At 35.7% G+C, this 17,676-nt stretch overlaps 1 protein-coding gene and 1 pseudogene across 2 annotated transcripts; one reads left to right on the top strand and one right to left on the bottom strand.

The window, feature by feature from the left end:
• Window positions 1-235: 235 nt before the first annotated feature.
• PSMG2 (proteasome assembly chaperone 2) lies at window positions 236-17,643 on the bottom strand. The gene is made up of 7 exons (XM_011381305.2): window positions 17,459-17,643; window positions 15,672-15,843; window positions 12,161-12,219; window positions 9,218-9,336; window positions 8,157-8,330; window positions 1,349-1,469; window positions 236-543 (listed from the first exon to the last, which is right to left on the bottom strand). The coding sequence occupies exons 1-7, from the start codon at window positions 17,513-17,515 to the stop codon at window positions 451-453; spliced, it is 795 nt and encodes a 264-aa protein (XP_011379607.1). The 5' UTR covers window positions 17,516-17,643; the 3' UTR covers window positions 236-450.
• LOC111732199 lies at window positions 12,331-14,175 on the top strand (annotated as a pseudogene). The gene has a single exon (XR_002777457.1). The product of XR_002777457.1 is annotated as a ubiquitin-40S ribosomal protein S27a pseudogene (transcript).
• Window positions 17,644-17,676: the final 33 nt, after the last annotated feature.

Genomic DNA, 17,676 nt, shown 5'->3' with positions numbered 1-17,676 from the left:
AAGCTGCAAAGGGGTAGGAAACAGAGTCACTCCTGGAGCCTCTAGAGAAAATACAGCCCTGTAAACACTTTGATTTAGTGGGACCTATTTTTGTACTCTGACTTCTAGAATTGTAAGATAATAAATTTGTGTTGTTTTAAGCCACTAAGTTTGTGGTTATTTGTTATAGCAGAAATAGGAAAGTAATACAGAACTCTGAGTCAAAAAAATAAAAAGATGTATTTCACAAAATTATTTAGGAAATATTTTATTGTACAAAATTTACATTTGTTGCATATGATGAAAGCATGGCAAAAACAACCTGTGTTAATCTATTTTTCCTTGAGATTCTCAGTGAAAAGTAAAGATTTATTTTCTAATATATTAGATAATACAACTTTTTATACAGTTGTTTAACGGTTGTGTTGGCAATAAGTATTTTGGGACATTAGGTATAAAACTGAAAACAGATCAAAAAAGCGCAGGGGGAAGACCGCTGCCAAAGAGTAATCTCCAAGAACTTGGTATTTTCCAGGGCAAGGTAGATGCTGTGGGGTCTTCACACTGTAAGTGAAGAACAATACATTTTAATTCTTCTGCTTTGCCACCAAATCGCCTTTTAACATTTAAGTATTACAAAATTCTCCCTTCTCTAGCTTTTTAATTCATTTTGGTTTTGATACTTTTAGCTGTTTTTTTTTTTTTGGTAAGGAAAAGCAAAGTAGTAAATTTCTATGTCTTTATGTCAACTTAAGATAAATTTCTTCAAGTTCCAAATCATAAAGATATGTCAGAAAGGCTGTAGATTCCATCAAATAAAATCAAATTGAAAAGGAACAGGTTTTTTTTGTGTGGGTGTGATTCGGCAAAAGCACAAATTAAAAAGACAGTTACCTACCATATAAAGCTGCCTTATGGTACTTCTGTTATGCCTAAAAACTAACTGATTTCCCTAGGTGTGATGCTCTTATTTCATAATAGAGAGAAATACTTTAATTATATCCATATTCAATAGCTACAGTATAGCTCACATAGCAATACCTTTTGTTTCCTAAAAAAAAATCCTGAATTCCAAAAAGAACTTATTTATTCTTATAAGAAGCTGTTTGGCATAAATGCAACTTAAACAATAAATACAATGAAATACTTAAGATTTTTCCTTTTTGGAAAATCAGCCTTATAACAAATGTAGACAATAGGTTGGTTAATTGCCCTCTTTTCAAAAGTTCGGCTAAACTAAATTTTACTTAAAGATATATTATATTTAACATGAACTTTTACTTATTTGGTCTACTTACATAGTACATAAATGCAAGTTTATGAGTACATAACCAGAGAAATCAGAGGATTAAGCTGTAGGAATACTTACATGTGGTTTGATAATTTGAAGCCATTCATTAAGATACTCAACCAGACCTAATGCATCTGGGATATTGTCTCCTTCTGAAACAAATTTCAGCAGAACCGCCACTGGGATTTCTTTAGAACAGCTACAACAAATTTAAAAAATAGTGAAGTATTCTACTTATAGCGGCTGCAGATTCCAGTGTGTCTGTTCTTATAGCTAAGATGATCTGCCAGGCTTTAGGCAAGATCACTTATTTTCCTTTGCCCCAGATATATTCTTCTGTTTGTGGGAACAGGACTAGAAGCCACATAATGCTCATCTTGGACATATGCAAGTTTATGCCTCACACCAAGGCTGCATGAAAAACCATCCCCTCTATCCTTGGCTACAGGACATGAGATATGTTCTGATCTCCTACTAAAATCTACTATAGAAGACAGTGATTTTTCAGACATACCACAGCAAAGAGACTGAAAGATTAATACCTCGTTATTAATAGTCTAAAACAGTGGGGAAAAAACTATGGCATAAAGAGAAAATAACTACTTCTTACTATTGAGTGACTATGTGCTTAAGCAATGCCTGCATATTTTGATTCAATCACTACAATCCTTGAGGAAGTTATAATTATCTCCATTTCATAAACGAGTATTTGGAATAATGGGAACAACCTGGATTCAAACTCTAGCTTTGTCACTTAGCAGATATGTTGGGCAAGTTAATCAGGGCTTTACTGTCTTCATCTGTAAAAGGATCACAACGGAACCTACCTCGCAGATCAGTGTGAGGTTTAAAGGAGGTAATGAAGGCTGTGCTTAAAACAGTGTCCAATACAATGCCCATAATTAATGTGTTAGCAATTAATCATGAGGTAACTGAGGTTTAAAGGGACTGAAATGTAGTTAACATGCTCAAAGTTCTATATCTAGGAAGTGGCAGAGGTGGAACTCAAACCTAGGTCTTTCTGTCTCTATAACACAGTCTCTTGTTTTGCTAGAGATGTTTCAAGCTAGTGATGAGATGGATATACCAATGCAAAAATGCTTCCTATTTGCCAACAAAAGCAAAAATTGTTTCTAACACCCTAAAACCAAGAACTCTGAGAAAAATGTTAATGCCAAAATATGAGAGCACATGACTGACAGAGAGCAACAGAAATAAAGGTGAGTTGAGTTCCTAAGCTGGATATGAGATGTGGAAGAGATTCTGACATGTGGGTTCAGAAGTCTCAGATGTACCCAGAGAGCCTACTGCAGCATCTCAGTCTCTAAAAATTAGAAATTGGAAGTTGTTGGTACTAATCATACCATCTCAGTACATAGTTCTGAAATATCTTAGGGACACTCTAGCTCTGTATGGAAGCACTGTGAGCTGTGATGGCTCAGAAGATTCTAGTTCCTAAACACTCATGCTATGTATAACAGCTTTAGAAATGGCTCCTGCCTAGAGAAGGCTAGGCACTCTGGCAGTGCCTTCATTTTAAAGGCAGTAGCTTGAAAAGTACTGGTGTATGGTCTTGAACTTACAGTGCCTCTACTACTTTGCAACATAAAGAGTAGAATAATAGTTTTAATACCATCCTCTGGTCCTCTCTTAAAAAAAAAAAAAAAGGTGGAGAATGATTAATTTTTGTGACATTAAAGTCTGACATATGAGATATAGCCACTATTAAATTACCAAAGTACTTCTATTCCAATATAACGGATCTCAGGTGAGCCACACCACTGTCACCATTTTTATTAGAGCAACTAGTATCTTTTTCAGAGATCAGAGTATACATTTGTTCTGATAGTGGGAAGGCAAAATATGTGTATATTACAAAAAAATTTAGCAAATAATCATGATATGCATTGAGGAAGAAAAAGGGTTCAAAACTGTATAAGCTATAAGTTTTGTGGGGTTTTTTTGCAATTTCAAAAACTTTCTTGCAATGAATGTATAATTACACTGAATGTTAAACATGGGTTTGGTTACAAATGAGTGAAAGATTTGTATTAGAAAATTAAATAAAATCGATTTTGTGAGAAACATTGTCAAGTAGGATGAACTCTAAAGTGACAAATGTTTTGCTGTATCTTGGAGATAGGTATATTTAATTCAACTATATTTTAAAGAAGTTGAAAACAGATTAAAAACTTATTAGTGGTAGTTATTTCTGGGTGATAGAACTGAGTATTTTAAATATTGTTTGAGTAGTCTATATTTTCTAAATGTTCTATGAGTATGTCTAACTTTGATAATATTTTTGGTTATTATTGTTAACTTTTAAAATATTTTGTTAATGTTGCTAAGTTGACAGCTACCCAGTTGTTGTTTATCTGGCCTCATAGAGTTTCACCCTACACGTGTGTGGCTTAAAATTCAGATCCTCAGAGCTCTTCTGAGTAGCTTCCTCCTCTCTGGTTCTCTGCCTTGCACTTTCTAGTTATCTCAGCCTTCACGAACTCTGATCTGATATTTCCTCAACTCAGCAAGACTGCAGCTTTCTATCTGGGTTCCCTCCCCATCCCTGTGTTGTAGTCTGGAAAGTATCTCCAAGCAAAAAGTTGGGGCAATTGTAGGACTTTATTTGCCTTCTCTCAAAGAACCACACTTGTGTGCTACTTGTTGTCCCATGCCTGTAAAACAGCTGTTTCATTAATTCTGTCCAGTTTCTAGTTGTTTACAGCAGGAGGGCAAGTCTGATATCAGTATTCTGACATGGCAAGAAACAAAAGTATGAGACTGATTTGTAAAAAATAAGAAGTCAGTCTGAAGGGGTAGAGTGCAATGGGAGTACAAAGAGAGGGAGTAAATTCCTTATGTAGAAGAGAGACACAGCAAGGACACACAAGAAATGATGTGTCATTAGAGTCTTGTGAACTGGGTAGGTTTTTGCAAGGGGAAAAAAGAAAAGTAGAAGGAATAAGCAAGGAAGAATAAGACAGCTTTTAGGAAATTGTGAATGCAGTAGTTCAGCTGGAGTAGAGTACAAGGTGGATAGAAAACAAGGAATGAGCCAGGCAAGGAGACCATGGAGGGCCTTGTATGGCATATTAAGGAGCACGAACCAGATTATGCAAAAAAGCAAGTAAAACTGCTGATGGATTTTACTCAGAGAGTGTTATGATCAGTTTTACATTTTAGAAAGTTAATTCTAGCAACACTGATAAGATGGATCAGAGTGAGTCAGAATGGAGGTGGCATGGGAATCAAGAGACCTTGACAGTAGTTGCTATAAACTGTGTCCCTCTAAAGCTCTGTTGAGGCCCTAACCCAAATGTGATGGTATCTGGAGATAGTATGTTCAAGAGGTAATTAGGTTAAATTAGGTTATAAGGGTAAGGCCCTAACCCAACAGGACTGTGGACTTATAAGAAGAAGAAGAGAGACCTCCCCACCAACTCTCTCTCTGCCACGTGATGATACAGCCAGAAGGTGGCCATCTGCAAGCCAGGAAAAGAGCCCTCACCAGAACCCAACCATGCCAGCACCCTGATCTTGGACTTCTAGACTCCCAGAACTGTGAAGAAATATAAATTTCTGTTAAGCTCCCCGCAGTCTATATTATGGCTGCCTGAGCAGACTAATACAGCAGTCTAGGCCACAAATGATGTGGCCTGAATGAAGCAAGAGAGATTCAAAGCTGGTGGTTTGCAGGGCAGGTGCAGAGAATGATTAGGTAGCCAGAGGTTCCAGGCTGTGGTAAAAGAACAGTTTAGGTTATATATATTATGGGGAATCAGCTAGGCTGGAAAAAAAGTAATAATACAAATGAGGGATGGACTATGAAAAAAAAAGGAAGTTGAAGGAAATGATGCTTTTAATAAGAATAGAGTAGGTTTTAAGGGAAAAGAGAAAGCGAAATGACATGTAAGTATAGCCAGAGATGGACAAAACAATCACTACTGGGAAAATGAGTTGAAATGCCTATATCATTTCTGACAAAGTCTTAAATATTTTCAGAAAGAAAGCAGAGGCATAAGTAATTACAAATAACAAAGAATAGGTCCAACTTTTAGACAAAGAATAAAGCTTATTGGGAAGAACAGGATCATGGGTGAAACCCTATAGTGAAATGGTTAAAAGTACAGGATTTGCGGCCAGATGCCTATGTTTGAATCCTAGTTCTGCCACTTACCACCCATATGACTTTTAGCAGTTATTGAACCTTCAATTATCTTATTTACAACACGTGGTTAATACCGGTGCATACCTATATGATTATTATGAAAATTAAATAACTTAATACACGTAAGGTGCACAGAACAGTACCAGGCACGTACTTTGCTATTACCTCGACTATTATATTACTGTTACTACTACCATGACTTCAGGTCATGCAGAAGTTATAACACAGATTTTAAAGCAAGCAAACCAGTCATTCTATTTTTCAATGCTAAGTTTATACTCCTGAAATTGTTATGTACAGAGGCAGATTTATTAGTTGAGTCTGAGCAGATTTATTGGTAGTAGGGACATATTTTTCCTAGGGTTAGTTCTGACCGACTCTCTAAAGCTATTGCAGAGGGATGTCCCTCATCTCTCTTCATGGGAGAACAAAGAGTAGATTATATGTGCTTGAGAAGAAGCAGAAGCCACCCTCTAAAAGCTCCCTCCCCTCTTTTCACACTACTGGCTCTGTCTTCCATGAACTTATCAGGCACATCAATTCCCAGTAAGGAGGAAGACTCAGGGGGAGTTAAAGCATACAGCAAGGCCTACTGGTTAGCACTGAACTTAACTTCAGTCTTATGAAACAGAAGACTACGGGATAAGGCAGGTAAAAACAGAGATAGTGTAAGTGTGTACTGGGCATGGACATAAATCAATTTATAAAAAGATGGGCTAAAAGAAAAAAGATCTCTCTCTAGTTTCTATCTTTACTTTCGGTTACCTTTGAAATGTTCAGGATTCCTAAAGACTAATTAAGAGTGACTGTAGAGGATTTAAAAGACAAATGCATAAAAATAATTATAAATCTGTTATTGGGCACAAAATGTTTAAAGATGTAACTTGTGATGACAGTATATAATGAGTAGGAAGAACAGTGTGTATAGGAGTAGTTTTTGTATGCAACTGAAGTTGTGAGTATCAATTCAAATTAGATTCTTATAACTTTAGGATATTGTATGAAATCCGCATAGTAACAACAAAGCAAGCATCTACAGATTGTACTCAAAAGGATATGTGAAGAGAATCAAAATATGTCACTACAAAAAATCAACTAAGCACAAAAGAAGGCATTAATGGAGGAAATGAAGAACAAAAAAGCTATATTACATATAAAAAACAAATAAGAAAATGACAGAAATCTTTATCAGTAATTACTTTTAATGAAAATAGATTAAACTCTCCAACCAAAAGACAGAGATTGGCAGAATGAATAAAAACACATATTCAACTATGTGTTCTCTACGAGAGATTCACTTAAGATTTACGGACAGTTTGAAAGTGAAAAATGGAACAAGATATTCTACGCAAATGGTAACCATAAGACAGCAGAATAGCTATACTAATATCAGACAAAATAGAATTTCCAGTCAAAAACTGTTAGAAGAGACAAAGCAGTCCATTTTATATTGATAAAAGGGTCACTTGAGAAGATGTAACAAATATAAACATGTATAAAACAAGAGCCCCCAAATACGTGAAGCAAATACTGACAGGACAGATGGGAGAAACAGACAGTGCTACAGTAGTAGTTGAAGACGTCAATACTTCATATTCAATAATGGATAGAACAAACAGAAGATTAGTAAGGAAACAGATGACTTGAACAATATTATACATCAATTAGACCTAAAAGACATATACAGAACACTCCACTCAAGAAAGGCATTTTTCTCAATTGCACATGGAACATTCTCCAGGATAGACCATTTGTTAAGGCACAAACAAGAACTGACATATTTAAAAGACTGAACTCATACAAAGTGTCTTTTCCATCACAAATGAATGACAATAGAAATCAACAACAGAAGAAAAACTGGAAAATTCACAAATATGCGGAAATTAAACAACACATTCTTAAACAAATCAATGGGTCAAATAAGAAATCACAAGGGAAATTAGAAAATACTTAACAGATGAATGAAAATGAAAACACAACAAACTTAAAGGATATAGCAAAAGCTGTGCTAAGAGGGAAACTTATAGTAATTAAAGGCATATATTAAAAAAGAAGAAATTTCTCAAATCAATAACCCAAGTTTCCATCTTAGGAACCAGAAATAGAAGAGCAAATGAAATCCAAAGCTAGCAGAAGTAGGAAAATAATGAAGATTAATTAGAGTGGCGATAAATAAAACAAAGAACAGAAAAATAACAGAACAATCAATAAAACCAAGAGCTGTTTATTTGAAAAGATCAACAAAATTGACAAATGTTTAGCAAAACTGAGAATTAAAAAAACAAAAGCGAGGACATTACTACTGTTTGTATAGAAATAAAATAGGACTTTTATTTAATGAATACAGATTTCCTATATAGAATAATGACAATGTTCTGAAAGTGGTGATGGGTACACAGCCCTATGACTGTATTTCACAACACTTAATTGTAATCTTAAAAATGGTTAATTCAATGTTATGTATATTTTACCAAAACTAAAACAAAAAAAGATGATAGGGAGTCATAGAACAAGTATCAGGATCCCTAACATGCTATGCATATTAAAGCATTAAATATGGCTTTTCAGGAACCTATTCCACAATCAAAGTCCAATCTTTCCCCTGAATGTTCCTATTTTACATTTTCAAAATTCCAATAAGTAATCCAACACACTCTCCAATTATCTTATTTTTAAAAAAGGGGGGGAACAAATGAACAAACAGGCAAACAAACTCACCCTTCATCATAGAGTGTTTTTGTGATACCTCCTCCGGGAATACGAATACAGAACTCAGAATCGTGTGTTTCAGGAATGCATTGGCTTTTTTCCATCTCTTCCCAGTTAAGGCTCTTTATTTTATTTTGGACACTTTTTTGCATGGAAGGTGTAAGAAGGTACCTGAAAGGAGTACTAGAAACGATTATAGAATTAACTTTCTAAAAATTCACAAATATGAATATTAGGCAAAAATCAGTTATTTTAGCAAAAATTATCTTGTTCTCCATATGTTTTGCTGCCCAAGGCAAAACAAGGTTTCAGCAGTCTAAGGAAGAATAACAAGTAAAAATACTGCTCTGACTTGCTATTTACATACTTAGGAGAGAGGGTAAAGAAATAGGAAACCTTAAACTAAGGCAAGGCCATCATGAAGATAAATCTATTTCCCATAGCTATGCTCCCTTTCTGGCTATGAAGCCTATTTGGGATTCCTAAGAATTAGTCCAGTTTTGAAAGGTTACTCTTGGCTGACACTTTTCATGATTTTCTAGGCGCATAAATGATAATGCAATAAAACAGATTACATTTCTATCTTTTGGATACTTTGTCAAATTTTTAAGAATTCAGTCTGACATGCTTGGGAGCTATACTTAAAGGCAACTAGATTTCTGCAAATACAAATGGTTGAATATATGGAAATAAAATAAATAGAAGTTATCAATCCAATCTTTTGAAAATTACCAATAAAACTTAGGTACCCTTCCTCCTCTTTTTCTTCATCAGCTGAGCTCTGTGATGTTCTCAAGCACATGATGTCAAATAATCAAAGTACAGTTCCAGAACCATCTTTATCTTTACACTAAAGCTTCCCTTGTACCCTAACTATAGTACCAAAAGGATCTACCTAACTGTGCTCCCTTCCTAGCTACTGTTTTTTTTGCCTTCCTCTTTCTAAATTCCAGGAAGGAGAGGTAAGGATATACATGGCTTTTAAAACTTATTTTAACTTTTTAATAGATAAGTCATTATAACAATGTATAAATCATAACAAAAATATTTTTTCAAAGGCAAAAACATACCTACGAAGCTGCAGATCGTTACGGTGATATGAATGACTGCTCGAAAGAACAATAACTTTGGCGCAGTTACTACTTTTCACCCAGGAAAGCAGTTTTTCACAGAATGGCTTCGATTTATACTTTGTATATATTGAAAGAATAAAAAAAAATCTGAAAGTTAGATCTTAGAGCATAACGAGAATATCTTATGTAATATTTTATCAACTTTATGTGATGATATATATTTACATAAACTAAGAATTTTTAGATCCACTTACTGTCCTCAAACTGAAGGTGGAAAATGAAAAGCAATAAATTACGTATCATATCTTTACAATTAAGAAGTAAATTAATAGTGAGGAATCTAGATTTTAAAAAATTCTATTCTAACAAAGGAAAATTTCCCAGTTCTCTAATTAATCTATTGTTACTTAAAAACTACCACATGGCCATTTATGAGATGTTCTTGCCAGAAATTCCTGACCTGAATCTGATCTTGAGAAAACAATCAGGTGAATCCAGAATGCCAAACACCTGGCCTCACTTTCTCAAAGGAGTCAATATTGTGAAGACTAGAAAGGAGGGCAAGTTCTACACGGGATACCAACTAAAAGGGGGTAATAGCCAAGTGCAACTTGTGAACTTTAAGTGGATCCAGAATTGAAGGATATTTTAAAGACAACAGGGAAATTTGAATATGTTAGATGATACTACTGAATAATTCCTTAAATGCTGATTTCCTTAGGTGTGGTAATGGTGTTGTGGTTGTGAAGATTATCCTTGTTCTTGAAAGATATGTGCTGAAGTATCTGGGGTTAAATATGGATTGTCTGGCAGAACAAAATTGCACGTACAGGCAAACAGAGAGAGAGAATCAAGCAGGTGTAGCAAGATGTTAACAACTGATTAAATCTGAAATGTAGGTTATAAAATTTTGGGGGGAAACACTTTATGGAAACTTTTAACAGACTGTTAATAAATTATTCGATAAAATTCTAAATGCAGATAACGGCTAACTTTTAAAAACAGGAGGGCAGCATAGTAAAATGGTTAAGACAGACTCTGGAGTCAGGCTGTCTGGTCTAGAATGCTAGCTTTACCTCCCACAGACTATGTCTCGGACAAATTGCTTAACCTTTCAGTGTATGTTTTCTCATTTGTAAAATGAGGATAATGTTAGCACCTGCCTCACAGGATTACTGTGAGAATTAAGTAGAGTAATACACATTAAGTACTTAGAACAGTATTGGTGCAAAGAATCAATGCTCAATAAATGTTTGTTACTCTGAAATCACTCTATTTCCATCTACCAAAAGTTTTATTTAGGAGTGTTTGAACTTTCTATCTCAATATCTCACACTGATATTGATATGAACAAAAAAGTAAACCAAAAAGCCACAAAGCACAATGTAAAAATGTTAGCAACTTTTATTGCAAGATCTCTGGGTATGACATTAACTAAAGAAAGTAAGGAGTGATTCCAATATACTAAAATAATCATAACACTACTCACGATAGCCTCAAATTGGAAAAAATGAAATACTCTATCAACAGTACAATCAATAAATTATGGTTTATACAATAGAATCCCATAGAAGTGAGAATAAACAAACTACTTCTACTTGCAAGGACATAAATGAATCTCACAAATAGAATGTCAAGGAAGATAGACATAAAGAAGTGCATGCCTTAAGTGTCCATTCATATAACAATATAATGACTAGGGTGGGGCATGGTGGAGGGCCTCTGGAATGTTGATAAATTTCTGACCTGAACAGACCATACCTTAATCCACTCAACAAACATTTATTGAGAGCTTCTCTATATGCAAAGCACTATTCTAGAAGCTGGGGATATAAGAGTGAATGACACATCATCATTTCTCTCAGGAAACACTTACTTTCTATTAGAAGTAAATAGTAAACACATATATGACACGCCAGGTAGTAACAATGAGTTGTGAAGAAAACTAGCACAGGATTAAGATGATAGCAAGGGAGGTCAGGGAAGGCCTTTTTGATGAGGTAACCTTTAAGCGAAGACTAAGGGAAAAGTATTCCAGGCAAAGAAATTAATGTAAAGACTCTGAGATAGGAGTGAGCTTAATCTGTTTGAATAACAGAGGGAGGCCAGTGTGGCTGAAGCAGGGTAAGCTAAAGGGAGAAACAGGCAATGAGCACCCAGAAATGGCTGGAGGTTAGATAAGGTAGAGCAGCTGTCCAGTAGAATTCTGCAATAATAGAAATACTTTTTATGGCAAGCGCTTGCCAAATATGGCTGTGGAGAACTTGAAATGTGGCTAGAATGATGGAGGAACTGAATTTTAAATTTTATTTACTTTTAATTAATTAATTAAAATTTAAATAGCTACACATGGCTAGTGGCTACCTATCAGTGCAGATATAGAGCCTGATAGGCCATGGTAAGGACTGTGAATTCACTTTGAGTGAGATGGGAAGCCACTGGAGGGTTTTAAGAGAGAAGTGATGCACTTTGATTTAGGTTTAAACGATTATTGGTGGTGCTGTTCGCAGACTATTACGTATTTGTGGGGAGTGGGGTGCCAAGAGTAGAATTGGGCGAAAGAGTCAACCGTGGTACAATGGAAGCAGTGGAAGAAGAAAGAAGCTGGATGCAGAATATATTTTTATACATAATTTATATCTAGGTGTCACTGGTTGAAATGTAATACAAATAAACCTATAATATTTACATGCTTAAATTTTTTCAGCAATGCTACCTTAATCAGGAATATATAAGACCCAAGCAATATGTCCCACTTTCTTTCAATATAATCATGAAATTTTATGAGACTATTTCACTATAGAATCAGACCTTTCTTAACTATACATACAATGAAAAGAACGGAAATGATTATTGAATCTTAATTCTTAATGATGCTTTGTATTTTCTCATTATATTTTACTTTAATAAACATAAAAAAGGCAAATATAACATACTAACTTTAATAAAAATGGATCTTAACTGAAGAGCCACTAGCTTCTTTGAAGGCAAAGAATACACTGCAAATACAAGAAAACAAAATCATACAATAGTTAAAATGGAGTTACAGGAAAAAAATTAACATAAAAATTAAAATTGAATTATAAAAACTTTGTCTCTAAATATTTTTAATAATTAAAATATAGAACATATGCACTATATCATTGGGTTAAAGTAAAACATTTTAGAAGTATGTTAAAATGTACCTGTGGGCTTTACTCTATAGAATACATTCATTTCTAGAAAGTTAACTGTAAGAAAATATCAAAAAAATTTTTTTCTGACTTTGATTATAAAACCAGAGAAGTTTCCCCTTGGAACTTACAGGCTTTACGACAAATAAAATCATTAAGAATGTTTTGGTTTTCTGATCTGCCATCTGTGGTGGAACTGTCACCAAAATGCAGACTTTTGTGAAAACCCTTAAGGAGAAGACTACCACTCTCAAGACTGAACCCTCGAATACAAAAGAAAATATAAAGGCCAAGATGCAGGATAAGGAAGGAATTCCTCCTGATCAGCAAAGGCTGCTCTTTCCTGGCAAGCAACTGGAAGATGGATATACTCTGTCTGACTACAATATTCAAAAGGAGTCCACTCTTAATCTTGTGTTGAGACTTCTTCTTGGTGCTAAGAAAAGGAAGAAGAAATCTTATACCACTCCTAAGAAGAATAAGCTTAAGAGAAAGAAGGTTAAGCTGGCTGTCCTGAAATACTATAAGGTGGGTGAGAATGGCAAAATCAGTCGCCTTTGTCGGGAATGCCCTTCAGATGAATGCAGTGCTGGAGTTTTTATGGCCAGCCACTTTGACAGACACATTATTGTGGCACATGTTGTATGACCTATTGCTTCAATAAACTGGAAGACAATTAATTGTATATGGGTTAATAAAAGACATGAACTAACAACAACAACAAAAAAGAATGTTTTGGTTTCTGATATTCTCCCCTCTTTAGAGATCAGCAACACTCATTGAGGTTAACAGAAGAATAAAATGTAGAACGTGAGCCATATAATACAATCCCTGGAGTAGGTACATTTATGTTCTTTAGGAGTTTGTGAAAGACCTGAAATAACATGAAATTTTTTCTGTAAATCAATGTATGTGTGTTTTTTTCTGGCAAAAGGATCTATAACTTCCAATAGATTCTATAAGGGGCCCAATTTACTGATGCTTAAGATGTCCCTGCCAACTTCACCTCTAAGAATGAGAAGCTCTGATATGAACCAAAGACAAAATATAGTCTTTAAGGTCAAATGATTAGGCCACTGTGCTAAGGGGTAAGCTTTTAGTTACTATGAAAAGATTACATTCATTTCTAGAAAGTTAATTTTCCCTAGACTTGGGCAAATCCTTTGGTGGATCGTGTCTCTCATGCTATAGGTCTTTAGCGGATTGTCGTCTTGAACTGGTGTGGTATGACTGGGGGCTATGCTGCATTAGCAAGTCTAGTAACCACCAGGTATGTTCAGGGCAAAGGAGGCTAGAGTATGAAGTTTAGGAATTAAAGAAAAAGGCATAAATTTAGGGAAATGGGACAAAGGCATAGGCCACTCAGGCCTCTAATCTATCTCTGACATATAGTGCAATGCAACAGATGTACTGAGGAGGGAAAAGCTAAGCTTTAAAACGTAAGCTATACTACTTTCTATAATAGCAATACTCATGTTCTCCATCAGTGCATCACGCAGTTCTTTTTGTTGTTAAGATCCTGTTTCCGACACCTTTTTCTTCTGATGAGATAGATATGAAAGCAACATCACCTTTCATGTATTCTGGCTAAAAATATTTAGTTTTTATCTAACACAGTTGCAGAAAATACAGAGACTAGAGGAACAAGCCAAATGACATAAGGAGTAATCAAACAAATGTAGAAGGCAGGACATTCTATAGAATAATGGGTCCAGTTTTTTAACAAATCAGTTTCATGAAGAAGGAAAAAAAAAAAAGAGTAAAAGAGAATACAAAGGCACAAATTCAGATGTCCTATGGATCCTGGTTTGGACATTTTAAAAGACATTTTGGAGTAAATTGGGCCAATATGAATGTGGATAGGGTATAGAAAGTTATTAAGAAACTGTATCGCTAATTTTTTTAAATTTGATGGTATTTTAGCTATATAAGAAAATGTTCTTAAACAATAAGAGATACGTACTTGCATGTTTGGGGGTGGAGTGTCATGAAGTCTATAATTTATTTCAAAATACCTCATCTTAGAAAAGAATAAAATGGATTAAAGAGCTATATCCAACTGACCTGTTGCCAATTAGTGTCAGTGGAAAGCCAGTAGGTCTTCCACCAGACTGAAGGTGTAGTTAGCAGGTGGTATGATGCTTAGGAGGCAGGTCTTGGGGCCTGAGTGCCTTGATTAGAAGCTAAGTTACACCAATCATTAATCATACAACCTTAACTTTTCTGTGCAATGGGTTCCTCATCTATAAAACTATGGAGTAATTGTGAGGATTAAATGAGTTAATCCATGTAAATGCACACAGTATTCAGCTTATAGGTAAAAATAAATGATAGTTCTCATGAGTGGAAGTATATAAATTCTAGTTCTAACATACAGTCCTTTATCCTTTAAGGCAATAACTGAAATTCTATCTTGTGTTAACAAAGTCATCTTTCCTGCAAGAATTTCAATATCATTTCTTGAAAGTGTATTTCATTATCACAAGCTAATGACATGCTTAATAAAACTGACAAAAAACAAAATGCTTCTTCTTTCAATCCACCAATGGTCTTTCATGCTCCTCCATCAACTCTGACTTTGACCTTAAAATGGTAAAAGACTGAGAGGCCAACAGAGGAACTGGCCATCAAACCAAGTAGCTGGATGCTCCGGTGCTTCCTGATCAACAGCTTTTCCCTTCCTCACTCAGTGCAGTGCCACATTATAAACAAACAGCGGTCAGTGCAATATAAACTGTGTTCCCTGATTAAGCCTAATAGTCCAATAAGAAATTATGCATATTTACAGCATGGGAAAAGCCTACACCTATTAATAGCATTAGGCAACTTAATTTCTCCAAGCCTTATCAATACCATATTATTATGGATTCTATAACAATGTGAGAGGGATGACTGAGGCTTAGATGAGGTAGCACGTATTAAATACACAGGACTTAACTCTGTGGAATTCTCTTTTCCACTTTCTCTGGTTTTAGTGATATTTACACACGTCAGTAAGAATACAGACCTGAAAATGAAAGGGGGAAAATAAAACCCATATCAAAAAAAAAAAAATTTCAAAATCTATCTAAGGATACAAATACATTCACATCTCTCACAGGAGTTGCCATTTAGAAAAGGCTAAGAACTAAAACTAGCATATAAGCGAATAGGAGAATATGTCTGAATTCTAAATTCTGCATAAAGCTGGCACTACGTAAATGCTTGTAGAGTCTATTTCTAATGTAAAACACTACTTTATCTTGTAGCAGAATAAAATATGCTGAAGTCTTACATACCTTCAGCATTTATACTGAGTTCTGTTGAATCTTCTTCTGACGTTGCATATGGATTGTTTCCAACCATTGGCACAAGACAATCAGTATAGAAGTAACCAATCTTACACATATTCAGTGTAGAAATAATCAGATCTATTGCAAGTTGGCCAACATTTCCAACGGATACTGCTGGCTGAAATTATTTAAAAAATGTTCATTAAGGCAACAACATTAGCAGCACTTTCAAAGGTTTAGATAGAAGACAATAATCACAGCAGTAATATTGAAAGTTTATGCTCAAGTGCATCACATGTAGTACTGACTCTTTCATTAGTTGCAACTGAGGCATCAGTGGGGGCCTCCTCTACCTTTGAGACTATTGATTTAACACTTACTGAATGCCTACTAGGTGTCAATCATTGCTCTAGGTGCTAGGAATGCTATATAACAAATCAACAAAAGTTCCTGCCTTCATGGAGCTTCCAGTCTAGGAAGGGAATAGTTTACCTGTAATAAAATAAAGAGTAAAATACACAGTGGTAAGTGCTATGGAGAAAAATTAAGGGACTGTGAGTGTGTATGTCTTTGGCTGCAATTTTAAATAGGGTGCAATTTTTAAAAGAATCACTTCAAGTGACAACTATAGACTTGAAAGAGGTAAGGGAGAGACTGACACAATGATGGGAGAAAGGATATTTTGGGTAGTGGGAAAGCAAGTGTAAACACTGTGAGGTATGAACGAAAGTGATCTCGGGGCTTCTGGTTTTTTTTATTAATGCCTGAATGTTACAGTGAGCTTATTTTCATAGTAAAAACACCACATACACACTTATCCCTATGACTTCAAATAGTCCAACTGCCAAATCTCTAGCTACAGCTAGAACAATTATCTGAACTCCACAGTCTAATAGATATCTCCGCATGCTTACATCACAAGTAATTCACATTCAACATGTACAAAATTAAACTTTTGCCTAAACTTGTCCTAAAATTTTGTATTTCAGGAAAGAACAGCAATTATTGAGCCAATGACCTAAACCAGGACTCTTCCCTTTCCTTCACTAACCACATGTAACACATGACCAATTTTCCTTGGTTTTATTATGTTTTTTTAAGATTCCACAAAAAGGTTTTCTTAACAGCCCCTCATTTCCCTTCCCCTCCTAATAGATCCTAAGGTCTTTTTGTGTCTTTTAAAAACTTATATCCTAGCATTTATTGTCTTTATTGACTTATGTATTCTTAACTAGACTGTAAAGTCCTTAAGAACAATGACCTAGTCCTAGTCTAATATTGTCATAAAATAGACTGTTTCTCGAAAAAAATTAATTAATACGGACAATTTTAGAAGCGATAAAACCGTGTTAGCTATTGGCAAAAGTTGCTTTTATTACCTTAGCTGTAACTTTCTGGTTAATGACAATGACTTGCTAGCTTAAGAATGGCTCTAAAACTAGTTGAAAAAGATTGTCTAGGATAAAATGTAAACAAAATGTCCCGCATATCACAGGTACAACGTATCGGTAATATCCAAACACATTACGTTGTACAGCCAACAAAGACTACAAACCGGAGAATTAGATACAAGGCCTGGTGACAGCGCCACCAAAAGTTCTATTTGGACCGCCGCCCTCAGAGACAAACCCCCTACATTTTCGGCGCAGGCTGAAAATCTGAAATGGAGAAAAGTGCTCTTTCTGCCAGTCCTGGGTGAGACAGCCCGAGTAGCAGTGGCGGTACCACACGCGCCGCCGGAGAGACAGCAGCTCGGAGCTGGGCGGGGAAGAGTTCGCGAAACGGGGACTCACCATCAGGAGGGTGAAACCCGCGAGGTCGGGGACCGACTCTCCGTAGGGAACAAACATGGTCACACTGAAGTGGGTAAGCGCGGGTCTGACAGGGAGCAGGCGGCGGGGAGCAGAAATCAGCAGCGCACGCCTTGCATGCCCGCGAGTCGCTGGAACACCGCGCGACGCGAGCGGGGCGGGGCCAGGAGGACGGGGTCCTTCGAGGTCCTCGGCGCCGG

The sequence above is a fragment of the Pteropus vampyrus genome, unplaced genomic scaffold (genome assembly GCF_000151845.1).
Source record: "Pteropus vampyrus isolate Shadow unplaced genomic scaffold, Pvam_2.0 Scaffold434, whole genome shotgun sequence".
In the NCBI taxonomy this organism is placed as follows: domain Eukaryota; kingdom Metazoa; phylum Chordata; class Mammalia; order Chiroptera; family Pteropodidae; genus Pteropus; species Pteropus vampyrus.
Note: the sequence above shows the minus strand (reverse complement) of the source record. Positions and strands in the feature narration are given on the sequence as shown.